This window comes from Opisthocomus hoazin, chromosome 1 (assembly GCF_030867145.1).
Source record: "Opisthocomus hoazin isolate bOpiHoa1 chromosome 1, bOpiHoa1.hap1, whole genome shotgun sequence".
Classification (NCBI taxonomy): domain Eukaryota; kingdom Metazoa; phylum Chordata; class Aves; order Opisthocomiformes; family Opisthocomidae; genus Opisthocomus; species Opisthocomus hoazin.
In genome coordinates, this window is record NC_134414.1 from 97054770 (window position 1) to 97070118 (window position 15349).

The 15349-nt window shown below is 38.4% G+C and overlaps 1 protein-coding gene across 18 annotated transcripts in view; it reads right to left on the reverse strand.

Moving 5' to 3' along the window:
• DMD (dystrophin) overlaps window positions 1-15349 on the reverse strand; it is a 1341705-nt gene that overhangs the window by 97643 nt on the left and 1228713 nt on the right. Inside the window, exon 63 of one of the 18 annotated variants that reach the window (XM_075430277.1) lies at window positions 3547-3618. The exons of the other annotated variants lie outside the window; for them this stretch is intronic. Within the exon in view, the coding sequence (XP_075286392.1) occupies window positions 3567-3618 (52 nt within the window). The 3' untranslated portion in view covers window positions 3547-3566. Of the gene's footprint in view, window positions 1-3546; window positions 3619-15349 lie in introns of those variants that run through there. 18 annotated transcript variants of the gene reach the window in all.

A 15349-nucleotide genomic window follows, 5' to 3' on the forward strand; every position in this document is an offset into this window, starting at 1 on the left:
ATAAAACAGAGGAAAAAAGTTGGTAAGTACTTTAAACCCACTTGTACTGAAAAGGAATTGTTTGGGAGGTCTCTGGGTGTTATCAATATGTGTCATTGACCAAAACCAATGAAGGGACCGACACGGGAGAGAGGAGCCCCACTGGCTGACTTGACCCAAACTGAAGAGGACTACTGCGAGACCACACGATGTGGGCATACCCACGCAGGCGAGTCTGAAAAAAGATTCACACTGACAGACTCTTTTCGACGCCTCATTTCTAGAATAGTGAACAAATGCCCCAGGGCAAAGCAGTGCTGAGGGTTTTGCGCTTGGTTTTCTCAAGAGAAAACTGTATACAGATACAGATTTGCGTTTTGCCAGCAGCAAATGTTTATTCCACAACACTTTGGGCACTGATGTGAAAAAACATGATACAGGAGAGGAAATGCCAAGAGCCAGATTCTGATCCCTTTTACGCTGTTTAAAAGAAGAAGTAACTTTGTCAATCCATGCAAGCTGCTTTGGATGCAGAACTAAAATTTGAAACTTCTGACAGAAAGTCTGACAGGAGCCTAAACTGCCCCCCACCGTAACTCGGAGTCCTTTGTAGGTACTTCTGCTCATTTCAAGATTGTTAGACTGTGAATAAATATTTATTCCTCCCTCAAACTGGAAAGAGGAGAAGAAATGATAGCATATGAAAGCAAGTACTAATGTGTAATGACCATATTAGTAAGGTTTTAATTGATTTTGTGCCATAGCACAATTAAAACAGTGGAAAAGCAGATGAATGAGGAATGTGGAGGAGAAAACAGTCACCAAACACGAAGATATAGAACGCTACCTGCAATTGAACAGTCTGCTAAGTGTTTTAAATTGTTTGGTAATGTCCCAGCAGTACTAAAAGAATAAGCACTTTCATTTACAGGCAGTAATTAAAAGAACAAAGAAGGTGAGTGCACCTATGGCCAGAAAGATAGTTTCTTGGTGGTTTTCATTTATGCTTCTAGTGACGGTATATGTCAAAATAGCTCAGTTCAGAAGTCCGAAGTTCAAATCAGCATTTGGAAATGGTGGTGGGCTCATCAGTAAGAGACTTTTGGGAATCATTTTTTTACCCTCTAATTTTCAGGTGATACTGAAACTGAAGTGTAGAGAGAAAATATGTTTTTCAGCAGCTGGGCCCTAGTGGCTAAAATGCTCTCACTGGCAGAAATCTGGAAGAAATTTCCTTCTAAACACTGATGTAAAATTTCAAGATGCCTTTATTCTAAATTACTTGCACTAAAAGTTTATAGATGGAGAAATAAAATTGTGGTTTAGGTTTAGTAGTTCTAACTCTTGGGTTTTATTTTTTATAACTGTAATCATTGACATTTCCAGCTACAAAATATGTAGTCTGTTACACTCAGGAAAACAGCTGCAAGCCACTTATTTCCACTCTCCCAGGTTCCTATAGGTTGAAGATGGGTATGATTCTGAAGAAGATTAAGATACAAAACAGAGAGTTGAGGCTATTTCATTTGCTTACTTCTGCTTCCAGAGTTCACTTTTTAGATGGGAAATCTGCAACTAATTTAGAATATCTGAAATCCGTACTCATAGATGTGCATCTCCTTCACCAAATGCAGAAACATCTTTAAGAACAAATTGCTTCAGCAGCTTTTTCAAGGACACATATAAATAGAAAGTATACATACATGTATTTTGGGAAACATAGTGTTTACCGATTTTGGATAAATAAGATACTAGCAGTTTCCTCTCATTTGCCACAACACTCCTCACGGGTCTTTCCCTGAATGAATGTAGTCTGGAATGGAAAATGGTAATCTGCCACTGATCCTTGCCAGAAGTGGCCTCTCTGCCTGTCATTATTCCAATAAAAAAGGCTATAAACCCCTTGCAATTTAGGTGAATCTTTCTAAACGATGTTATAGTTCAATGCTTGTACAGAGCTAATAATGTAAAAAAATCTCCAAAGTTGATTTTAAAAAATGTCGCTTACTTGATGTTTATAAGATTCAGCATTGCGGGAAACTAGTGTTGAGCTTACTCAGAGTTACGAAGCAGCTAGCTTAGACAGAATGCTAAGTATGAAATCTTTTAGTTAAACGAAGACGGAATTCTGGATTCAGTGAAAATTATTCAGTTTTTACAATGCTCCACTTCACCACTGAATTTATCTAAGAAGATCAAATGGCAAAGTTCTGCAAAATATTACAGTTCAGTTCGTAAGTATCTCCACTGCAGTAGGGGGTGGAAGTCTTAAAGAGAAAGCATCCGACAAGCAGCAAAAGAGGAAAAAAGTAGAGTGAATCAGCACAGGGGAAAAAACGATGTGACCTAGCAAAAAGGTGCTTCTGTAAAGAAAGAACATAAGTGGTTGAACAAATTAACATATACATAGGTGTTTCAGAACCTCATAGTTACAGCAATCACCTTCTGTGTTAAAGCTCTCCAAGTGCCAAGCAGCCCGTGTCAGTGGTCAACCCACCACGGATAGTTTTTAGTTAACCTGAGAGTGATTTTCCTCGGGTATACATGTATTCACCATTTTTAAAGGTTTTCCAATTCTGTAGATCTTACTAGCTGAAAAATTAATCAGTGCTACAAGGACAGGTACTAGCAAGGCAATCACTGTATGAAAATGTGCCCTAAGTATTAAAATATAGGAATATCTTTTATGGAATAGATTATACCCCAGCTTTTGCAAATGTGTTTACTCATTAAAGACTCTTCTCTACAAAAATCTGCAAAATGAAGTATTTTAAGAAGATGAAGAGGAAAGAAGGACCCTTCCTGTACCAAATTAAAACCCAGAGACATAATGCTAGAGAACATTTAGTTACTTCTAATCTGTGCTCGTTACTGACGCTTGGAACATCAAATTGAAACAGTAGTCCTTCCACTGACCTCACCCTGCTCATCATCTACTTTCCTTAATGTCTTTCCCCTTGCTTTTCTTAACCCCTCTCTGTCTGCACACAAAATATTTGTTTCTAGAGGACAACTATTGCTTCTGCTGTATTGTTTGCATGTTTTGGCTTGAACAAGACATATGCAAACAGCACACCTCAAGGTACATTTAGGAGATGTGGTGCTAAACTGTTTCTTGAAGTGCAAAGTATTGCTGCAACGTGCTCCCAGACAATTACGTTCCCTTCAAACTTTCAGAAAAAAAGTATCCAGCATATCACCTCTTCCAGTAAAGGGCATTGGATTATGCTCATCATCTACCTTGGTTTCCCTTAGCATGAGCACCCTTTTCTTCCCTCCCCAATTCTAAACTGTGCAAGACAAGATGATATTTGAATATTGTTTCAGCAGAGGTGATGCATGCACTTACATTTCAATTCCTGAGAGGGGGAAAAAGGACTATATAAATAGCATCATTTAAACACCAAAAGCAGCACTGAGCAGATGCACACTCCACTTAATGGGGGATTGACCATGTTTCACCATGCATGCATCTTTTACAGACTCTCAGCAGAATGCGCTACTTGGTACAGATTCTTGAGTAGAAGCGACAGACTTCATATAGAACTGTACTGTGGAGCAGCAGGCTGGCAATGAATAAATGTCACTCAGGAGGTTACATATACACAGCTGTAGAGACTGTGAAATTCAGCCGCTGTCCTGAAAAATAAATAAAAAAAAGAGGAAATTCTAGAACAGTGATATCCAAACGGATATAATAATTTTACCTCAAATATATGGGTCTGAGCCTTTTCTCTTTATGAATGACATGTAAAGAAAAATCTTTTTTTGGAAACAAAAGCACAACAAAACATTTGCTGTTGCCCTGAATACTAATGATGGAAGACTGTTGCTATGGTGATGCTAATTTTAACGCTCTTGCCTGTGGACTTCATATGAACTGCCCGTTTTAACTTTTGCAAATGTCATTTACAAAATGAAAACCCATTAATGACTGGCGAGGGCACAATGTTCCACTTTAATTAGAATAATAAGGAATGCTGATGCACAAAGTACAGGTTTGTGAATTGCTACAAAGCCCACACTGTCAAAATTAATTACCACTGATGAGGATTTTGTTCTAATTTTTTTTTTCAAAGGAAGCTTTAGAATAATACAGCCATAGCTTGACTTGGAGTTGAAAGCAGGCTCTCCTTTTAGTACCCAGGTGGAATAAAGAAGTTTCCAAGGCTGACAGTGTAGGAAAAGGTACAGCAGAGCTTAGAACTGTGATTGAGCAATGCTAAATGAGCACCAGTCCCTGTAATGGGGAAATGCAAGTGCCAACGCTGCTGGGAAAAATAAAATAGGTTTTAGAGAAATACCTGCTCAGAAAACCAGTTAGGATTTGGAAAACTGAGTTTATGGTTTTGAAGAATTTAAAAATAGAAGTTGAGGACAAGAAAAGAGCGGGTACTAGGATATGATTCTGGTTTGGATTGGTGGGATGTTGCTGTGACTTGTTAATTGCCACGTTCTGGGCCAAGTAGATGATGTTTAGAAAAAACAGCATAGACAGCATCAGTAATCTCTTTTGTAATGCACCAGGCCCTTGCAAATCAGGAGCATACGTTTCTCACAAAGAGGTGCAAAATGTTGCAACTACCATTTCTAATTTGGGGGAGATGTCTGGGCATATGAAGTAGGTGCTGTGTTGCTAAAGGCATTTCAGCAGTATGGACTGCAATGAGGAAAGCGTACTGCAATGAGAAGCATCACGGGCAGCTGCCAAGAGGGCATTATTCAGACTAATTGTTATTATTAAATATCTCCATTGTAGTACCGCTTAGAGAACCTGATTTTGAGTTGAGATCCATTGTACTGCATGCTGTATTAACAGAAAGGAAACTTGCCTTCTCTTGTGAAGAGCTGAACTGGTGAAGAACTTGTTTTGTCTTTATGTTATTTCAGTGTCAGACCACTGGAAATGTGACTGGTGCGAGGAGGAATAGCTGCTAAAATACTTCTCTAAAATCTCACTCACGATAGACTATGGTTTAACGAGTAGTGAAACTTTCCTCCAGAAGCATTAGTATGAAGTCCACTCTGTGTCTATTGGTATGCTTTAGTGCGGTTTTAAAATGGCCTGGCCAATTTTGCCTTTGACTTGTTGGCTATTGTGCAAGCTGCTGTACTTGCATACAGCTCTGTGCTCAAGATGGCTGCAATTGAATTGTATTGTTCAAAAGAGAAATGCAGCAAAATATATAGATTTGACTGAGAATGGTTGTGTCTACCGAGTCTGATTTTAAATGTAAGTTTTTTTGCTAGTGATGCATTTACTTAGAACTTGTTTTCCTCTTGCTGCTTGGTGTGCACAGGAGGAACTGGATGACCATGGAATAGTGCTCTCATCAAAGACCTTCTTCTGTGACCACCCACTATTCATGTCAAAGGGGTGTTCAGAGCAGGGCTTTATGTTGAAAATGCAAATGTCAACAACTGATTATAATTTTTGCAGAGAACACTTGCAAGCTTATGTGCTACTGCTGAATGCAGCTGCACCTAGTGTGATGGACAGCCATGAGGCAGCCTGTTACTCTAGAGAGTCAACAGGCTAAGGACTGATCCATATTTCTGCCGTACCTTGCCCAACGGTATATTATCTCAGAACAAGAAGAGGCAGAGAGACCCTCTTCCACTCAGTAACACAAACTTTAGCAACTAGTTGGAATTCAGAGGGAGCCAGAAGCAAATGGTATTTAACAGATATGGAGCTGATGCATGTTAACAAACTGACACTGTAAACTCAGTTAGGCAGCTTCCCAATATTGTGAGGCTACAAAGGTTTAGAATTTATGGAATTAAGGGAATTTATCTGAAACAGAGAGAAGAATTTTAGATAACTGCCTCCCAGAAAATTGCTACTAAACCTCATTACCAAGACAACTATCTTTTTATAGTTCAATCGCCAGGCTCCCCGCACAAGGAGGTGGTATTTCTGGCAACGTCAGCCCCTGCCAGCACTGATGGACAAAGAATTTGAGAGAGTTGAAACTAATGGAGCCTGCTGGCATGATGACTTCTGCAGGATCTAGATCAGCTCAGCCTTCTTCAAGACAGGTCAGACACCTCTGGATAAGGAAGGGGTAGTTTTGTTGTTCTTTAAAATTCTCTGTTAATCGACATGAACAGGTACGTGTGGGTTGGACTAGATGACCCACAGAGGTCCCTTCCAACCCCTAACATTCTGTGAGGTGCAATGTGAAAAGTATCTGCCTTTTGTGCAGAGGTACAGGAAAGCTGATACAGTGGTAAGTAACCAAGCAAGAAGATGCTCCAAAATGTACTCTGAACTTAGGTGATGGAGAGAGCAACAGCACCACAAACCATTTTTAAGTTCTTCTATATTTCGTCATTCATGCAACAAAGTACTTTGGGCTATTATAGTTCATTTTACGAGTATTGGTAATACAGTGAACACAGCATCTTTTAATGAGCAAGTAATGGCCGAGGCTGAATTAGATTACTGCTAATCAGAGGGATGGAGTGCAAAGTAAAAAACTCTCAGAAGATGATGACAATTTTAAGCAGAAATCAGAAAGAAAAAATATACTTGTTTGGTGCAGGAAAAGGAGGTAGAATAAGCAACACTAATGTGTAAGTAGGCATAAAGTGCATGTAGGAGACTGAAAGGGTAGCTAACAGAAGCAGCAGAACATTGTGTAAAATAGTGGAAGTGTCAACAGAGAAACATCGAGGTTTGAAAAAAAACATCTATTTTGGTCTTGTTGAGCTTGGGACTTAATAATTGTCTAATGGGGAGTGCTATAAAGAAAACAGGAAAGAAGCCTGTAATTAACAAGTTGCATTTAGAAGTCATTAGCACAACTAAATGAAACGGAACTCTGAAAGGAGAGGTGCTGGGGTTGCTGTTAGGATACGCCCAGGGACGGAAGACTAAAAGCAGTGCTGAGAGAAAATGGGGTAAAGAGGGTGAGGGGCTGGAGGCAGAGGGGTGCCAGCAGGAGGACTGGCTCTGCAAAGGGAGCGTTGCAAGGCAAGGGGAAGATGCAGGGAAAGTGAGCGGTGAATTGTTACAAGGCAAAGCCTGACAACGAGCCAAGAGAAGAGAAGAAAGGACAGCGGGAAGATGGTTTGTTGGAAGTGGTGGAATGACCTAGAAGAATGTGAACACTGAAAAGATTCTTGGATTTGGATGACAGGAAATTGTTAGTGACCTTATTAAGAGCTGTTTTAGTGAGAAAAGGGTACAGAAGCTAGAAATGACCGGGCAGGAAGAAAACATGGACTGGAAACAGACACTAATTCCAGAAAAAAGGAGGGCAATGTTCTGGATAGTGAACAGTGTCAGAGGAGAGATTTGTTTTGTTTTATCAAGGACAGTCCCGAAGAAAAAGACTCCCATGTAAGGAAAAAAGTAGCAGATAAGCTTCAATGAAAACACATCACTGGAAATCTAAAGTCTTAAACAAGTCATTCTGATATGCTCCTGATGTGTAAGGGACTGCAGAAGCTAAGCAAATAGACTTGCTCTCCAACATCCAGCTATTTGATATTCTAAGTGTCATTCTTCCAGTTTCTTGTTTGGAAATATACTGTCTCTAACTGATCAAGAAATTTGCTATGACGACAAAGGAAACTTGTTTCAAACAAGAATTTTCTCCTTCAAACAGTGCCTTTAAACTATATTTCCCTGACCGTGAGAAGCTCTTTGCTTTTAGTTGTTACTGCTGCGCATTAGTACAGCATCAGCTTGATGAAAATGCTTTCCATATGGTCTGCCACTGGTTGAATATTCCTTCTGTTTTTTTTTCTAATTTCTAAATAGTGTTCACAACCCCGCGCACCTCCACCCCCACCCCGACACTGAAACTGAAGATCATTCAGGTGGGTAGGTTGGTATAAGTTTAGTTTAGGAATACTTGAAGATAAAGAGATCATCTAGAAACAACAACATTCAGAGCTGTCTAATGTGCTTTTCAGTCATCTCTGAAAGTACTGAATATGGCTGTCACTTAGAGCCAGCTTTTCTTTTGTGCTCCACAAGGCAATTATGAAAATCATGGGGTTTCTTTTCACAAAACATACAGTAATTTTTAAATTATAAATGCAAGCTCTCTATACCTACTGAAACTATCATTGTGAGGTTTAGATTTTAAAAAAATATCCAAATTCCTATAGGTTTGGGTTGGTGAATATCTCTGCAGCAGAGTTTAATTTTATATTTTAAACTGCTTGATTTCAGAATGATTTTTTAATGAACTCAAACTAGCATTGTCTTACAAAAGGCACACTGAATATCAACATTGTGTCATGAAAGCAAACTTTTAATATTCAAGGACTATGTTTCTATAGTCAAGATTCAGCAAAACACAGCAATAAAAATAATTGAACATCACTGCTATAGCTAAAAGCTGATAAATGTACAGAAAAATATTTCACATTAGAACTTCCCGTATACTAATGAAATTTGCTCAGTAAAAATGGCAACTGCAGTATGACTGGAGCTGGTGATAAAACGGAAGTTGAGGATGCTTTTAAACACAAAACTAAATGAAATGCGAATTAATGACATACAAAACTGTAATCAAGATGCAAGAAAACCTAGGTTAAATATAGGCTTGTTTACCTCGGAACTTTTCTAAGTTTAGCTGTTAAATCACATTCGTCAAAGTAAGTACATGATTTATAGATTCCAGGGATTCTCAGCAAACATGGTTAAAAGAAAGAATTTTGCTTTAAACACTTTTCAAATTGTTTCTTAACTGTTTGGGCAGAGGTTGTCCCAGGAGTAAAAGAATGCATATATGTGCGTATAACATATTATTTTAACTTTGAGATTCCTATCAAATTTGCGTTTTTAAACCTTCCAGTGAAGCTTTAGTTGAGGGAAGATTCGCCTATGAGTTTACTTCATGTTGCTGTTATCTCTATGGTTATGTCTGAAACTAAGTTATACACAGATCTCCTTAGGGACATTTACAGTCTTCTCTACGGCTGTAATCTGTTTACTACTGCTGCTGCTGTTGTGGGTAGTATCTAGTAGCATTTGCAATTGCTTTAGCTTTTTCTATGTTTTCTAAAAGATGTGTAGGTGAGGTCAGCCAACAACGTTGCTGTTGATGAAGTCCTAAAGCTAAACGCGATTAAGTGGAGTTAAATTGAAGATGAAATAGTAGATAAAAATCACTGATCTGGGAGGACATATGCAGTTTCTCATTTTCTAATCAAGGTGCAGCTTTTCTGTGTTTCAGTATGCAGTAGAATCTGTTAGCTTTTTGTCACACTCTTTACAATGTTAAAATGTATATCAGTTTGCTTATAGAACCGCCTGGATGGCAGATGGTGGATTGGAAAATACTGCTTGGAAACAAAACTTATTTTAGTTTTTCGGTATTTTTATTCAATTGAAGTTTAATACCTTTTTATTTGTCTTCCTCACATTTGTTTATTCCACATTTTCAGGTCACAACAGCTAAAATACTGTTGAGAACAAACCCAATAAATCTGTATGACTGTATACTCTTTAACTCCCATCTCCTTGAAATGTTTATGGGATATTTCCTGCTGCGAAGGTGTCTCCTAATTATGAACAAAGTATTACACCCATGTCCGAACTAGAAGTGCTTTGGGCTGTGCTTAAAATCCTAACGTGACGTTTCATGTTGGTGATACAGTTGAGATGTTTGTATGAAGTCATCTGTTCCCAAGTCAGACACAGTAGTTTTCTAGCCAGCCCTTTAAATTCAAACTCCATGCCTGTAACCTCTCTCTCTAGCAATTTTTCTTAGTATGCTTCATGCAGGGGGTCATAACCCTCAAGCATTAAGTTTCACAACATTTTCTCCAATAATACAGCTTTTAAGCAAAAAAAATGGAGTTAAGTTGGTTAAAAACGGAGCACAGAAAAATGTATCTTTGCCCCTCTGCTCCTATATTAGCTTTGAAGTAGTAAACAGAAGCAGCATCTTGAAAAAGAAAAATGGAAGACAGGTACATGTTGAAATTCAAAAGGCAATCTGGGCTATTTACTAGCCAGATATCTAAAGCCCTTTTTTCTACTTAAATGTTAAAATGATAGAAAGTTTTCGAGCAGATGCCTATATAAATACAAAATACTTGAATGAGACTGAATTATCACGGTTATAGATATTTAGATTTTTTTACAACCTTTATCTACTGCATGAAAATTGAAATGTGAATGTTAATCCCCCCACATTAATTTACCACACAATTTCATTAACATAATAGTGCGTAAGTTCACATCATAAAGTGTGAGGTATATAAGCGAAGAATAACATAGCATCAACTGTGCGTGTATTTACAGGAACCTTCCTCCTTAGTAATTTATTGCTGTATTAAGTGAGTTTGTGCCCCCCTCAAGCCCCCAGCCTAACACTTACATACAACATTTACGCAAACACATTTTGGCCCTACTGGAAAAGAGGAGAGAGGATGCAGACACACAGAGTGAGTAGGCGTTAGGTAGCAAACTTTGACCTCTGCTCACTGCTCTACTCAGTAGGCTGTAGACACCATTTGATGTCAGTGCTAGGCTGGTTATTTAAAGAGCACTACTTGATAATGACTGTCTGTTGTGTTGTACCATAATCGCATTTTCTGAGCTCAAGTGCCATGGAAAAAGTGTGAATGCTGGTCTCACCAAAACTACTTGTAAGAAAAGCAATTCATTCAGAGATGTTGTGATGCACTTTTTTTATGGTTTGTTTTTCTCAATTTATCTAGCCAAAGCATTCCTAATATAAAAATTTATCTCATGAATACTTGAAATTAAAAGCAAATATGTAGCATGGAAAAGGCTGCCAAGCCTATAGATCATGTTCAAAATTGTAATTTATCTCATAAAGTTCAACTTTTAAATCAGAAAATGAGAAGTAAGCAAAACAAATACAGTTGATCATTCCTAACCTATTGGTTAGAATCTTTACTTAAGCCTGAATGGAATCTTACTGACATTTAAACAGTTCTCAGTTAATTCATTTTATGTTTCCCGTATAATCTATGACCCCCTAAGCATAATATATACACAAAACAGTTCTCAGGACTGAAGGTCTAAAGATAAGAATATCACAGAACTGATGTGCAACACAGAACTGATTGCAGCTATTATCTGACAAGAAAAAAAAGAGAAATCATTGAAAGGGATTCAACAAGGAGAAAAATGGGGCAAATAGTTCATAATCATGATCCAGTAAGTAAAGACTAAACAAATCACTCAGGACAAGAAATGTGCCAAGATGGGTAGAGAGTGTTCTGAAAAACAGGAACTTACTGCAGTCCGTAGGAGAATGGCATCTTAGAAGGTCAGAGAAAGAACAAACACAAGAGAGATTCAGCAGCTTCAGTGAGTTCATTTTGGAAAAAAAAGTCAGTCTGGGAAAAAATCTGACCTCTCCCTGACAGACAGACTGCTTAGACAAACAGGAGCAGCCAAGCTGATATGTCCAATCATTGCATTCCCAGTCTTCTCCTGACTGTTGCATTGCCCTAGATGCCAGTACCAGAGCATTACACAGCCTACCAAAGTCTGTGCATCCATAGTGAATACAGCTGGCAATGTAAATCAGACATGTCCATACCCACTACCTTCTTCATTGGTATTGAAACATATCTTAAAACACACAAATGTTAATTATAGTCCTGCCTTATGTTAGACTGATAAGATCAGGAGGAAGACAGAAAAGGCACAGTAGGTGAAGAGGGATCAGTTTAATGCTGACTCTGATATTACATGCATGGATTTTTTTGCGTAATAGTTGGTCTGCTTATGTGTGGAGCTAGCTGCATCAGAAAAGTCACTGAACCAAGGGCAATACAGACAATGGATGTGGCAAGTGCTGTTTTGGAGAAGGTGTCAGTCTTCTGAGGAAACAAAGGAATTATGAGGCTTCTTGATATAACAAGAATATGTAAAAAATTTCAGATATTGTTCCCCATTTCCTTGAAGATTTCATTGGACAGTTGTCAGAAGCTGTCTTCTCTTTGTCTGTCATCTAAATTAAGTATGTAATTGATCTTTAAAAAAAGAAAAGTATGGCAGGCAAATCTTCCTATTTTTTCCCTTAATATGCCTAATCTTTTCAAGTTCAAAGCATTCCAGTGGAAATCAAACATAATTCCTATTTTTGAATCCTGCTCATTAAGCACACAATGTTTAAAACATGGGCTTGAAGTATATGGCAATAAATTTCAGCTATTAGGAGCAGCCATAAAAGCTACTTTTTTATGGAAGATCTGGCATGCACTCTGTAAAATAGGACCATATTGTATACATGTCACTCAACTTTGTAAAAGTTGTACTGGCTATGTTAATTTTTTATTCATTTACTTCAGCTGTTAAATGTAGTCAGGCTACACAACAACTGAAGTAAAATGGAGCGAATAAAAATGAAGCTAAAAGTGAAAGTCAAGCAAAAATCACATTCAGCTTACAAAAAATAATTTCAGCTACAATAAAAGTTATTTAAGATTATGTAAATATATTCTATCACTCTGTAAAGATATGAACTCCTTGTACATTATCAAAAGTTTACTTTTCACATTACTGCCTATAAAAAGAATTCATTTATTACTCTCCAGCCCCAGAGCTGGAAAACAATGTGAAGCTGGGTTTAATGGATTTAAAATGTTGATGCGTTCCTTTTCATTAGGAAAATAGGAAAGCAAGATTCCACCTAAAATTCTTCTACCCAGCTCATTATGAAACAAAGCAATCAATGTTACCTGGTTAAAAAAAAAGAAAAATTTAACCTGCATGAAAATGGTCCCTGCACTATTAACTTCTCTGTCATGCTTAACACTATACACTCTTCGTGAAAATTTATGCTGAATGAGTTTGACGACAAAGTTTAAGAAATGTACTACCCCGCTTAAATCTGAGCACTGCCGTATCAAGAGGACCAAGCTCTGTCAGTGTTGTGTAAGTGCCCGAGGGAGCTGCTCTCTGCCCTCCACACAGGCACTGCGTTACACGCTGCGACGGTGGGAAAGCACATGGTTTCCGTCAGCTACTGCCCCGAACGAGGGGCTACAGCCCTGCCCCCAGTCTCTGCACCAGCTAGGATGCGATAAAACTGCTGCTGAGTACTTACAATTCATTTCAAAACAAATTAAATCCCCTTCAGTTACTTCGCATGTGAGGGCAGTAACTCCCTGCTGACAGATGGTAACGAAGAGCAGACCCGTGGTATCTTCCCGGAGCGCCCTTGCTCAGTCAGCGGGAACACATCTGTTTATAACCTCCGCTTTCATTTTAAAGGTAGTTAAAGGCTCAAGATTTCTCATTTATCTACACTCCAAGTTTAAATGTTTGTGACAAGTTTTAGAACCAAGGCTTCACAGCCCTACAAAAGGTAAAGAAAAACTCCGCACTTGGAAAGACCTCTATGAAATATCAGACATCTAATTTAGGTTTTTATACTACACAGTATGATAATTTACAGCACGTAAAGGCTGACTGAGAAGTATTACAGTTCTTCTTCGCTTCACAATAGTTTCAATTTTGGTATGGAGGGTTCAGAACTGAGAGACAGCAAAAGATCACAATAGCTGTACTTTTAAGAAGCCAGAAGAATACATTTTTGGTACTTGGTAGACAGGTTAACTGTTGGCCATACACATGGTTTTCATAGCTTGCTCACAGCATCATACTGCATATACATAATCATACATTATTTATTTGTGGTTCTCCATGTCTCTCTCTGCTCCGTCTGACAGATATTTCCTGCTTGCTTTTTTGTCTCGTACTTATCTACTTTCTGCAGAAGAAACAATTAACCCAAGTGATTTTACCAGAACAACAACTCTTCGCTTTATTTTATCTTAGCAGTATTTAATTCACATGGATTCATTTATCCTGTCTCCAAGTTGAACAAAAGTAAAAGAATCATGCCTTTAATCTGTTTGCTTTTACAATGAAAATTCAGGGCACTCAGCTTTTTTTTTCTGTGTTGAAATTCTGCATGGTTAAACAACAATTAAAAGGGAGATTAAAAATTAAGACAAAGAAATATTTTTATAGAAACTGGCCCCCTAGATCTCCACTGTGAAGTGTGGAAAGACTGCAGAATCTACAAAAAAGTGTGTCACAAGCTGATACATTTAATGCAATTCAAATACTCTCACAGGAAACTACAATGCGGAAGAGAGTAAGAAAGTGGAAATGCACAGTCCTTGCAGTTAGCTCACTGCGTAGCTAATTTATACAGATAGACTCATATGGATCTTCTCAAGGACTCAAATTTATGCTCCTGAGAATCCAGCTTTGTCCTCAGCAGGACAAAGTTCAGTGAACTGCTATAATCTCTCTAAGAAAATAAGCTTGGCTGGGAAATAACTTGGAAGGCTTCCTTTGTGGGAAGTACTGAGATGAAAGACTACTGTATATTTGCAGAAGCATTTTAAATCCTTCAAAAGAATGGGCACAGCAAGAGTGTAAGAAGACAGACACTATTAACTGGCAAGTCAGTTATACAGAGGAAGAATAATATCAAAGATTAGTACAAGTATAGAAATCGCAACTACCAAATTTCAACACATCATGATGGCAAGACTACTGAATTTATTTTTAGAGAGAAAGTATGTTGCAGACTTCAGTGCAACTCCTCCTCCTTACTCCGAGGCAATGGAGATCTCCTAGAACTGTCGAATGGACGCGTTTGCTGAGCGCAGGATGAGCCATACGCAGGAGAGATGACAACATGATTCAGGGTACAGCTGCTTGCTTCATGTCCCCTCGTGCCCCGGGAGGACGGACACTGAAGAGGAATTGCGTTGTGCAGCATGACCGAATGCTTCTCCTGGCATTGCAAAATCCAAAGCAGACATTTGATTGTGCGATCTACCAGTGCTTTGGAGCAGCTCCTCTATCTGTTTGATTGGAAGACAAGAATGCGTGTGTGCATGCAGGCACGCGCAAGATTCCTTTCATCACGGGGTGAGCTCTGCTAAGATGTGACCTAACCTGAATCACGGTGTTAAAATCTGCAGCCTCCCTACCTTCGTTACCTGTCTTTTTCAGAATTTGAGACGTTTTTTATCTTTCAATATGCATTCTTTGCAGTCTTTGTGCTGTGCATTTTTTCCATTTGCTTTTCAGATTTCTGATGTACAGTAATTGCCTGTTTTGTCTCCTAAAAACTTAAATTTAGAAATTTTAATGAATACCTAAAACATTACTAAAGAGTACAGACATGTCTGTGCCTGCTCCTGCCTTCCCATTTTCTGGGTTGCACTCCAGTAAGAGTAGGATCAAGGTCTTCAAAGAACAGGACCGATTAAACTGCAAACTATTTTTTTGTATTCCCCTCATTTTTTAATCTAATAAAACCTTTAAATACTGTACTAGACACAAGGAACACACCAAGGGAGAAAAAAGACAAAAAAGAAAAGGGTCCGCTAAAATGTG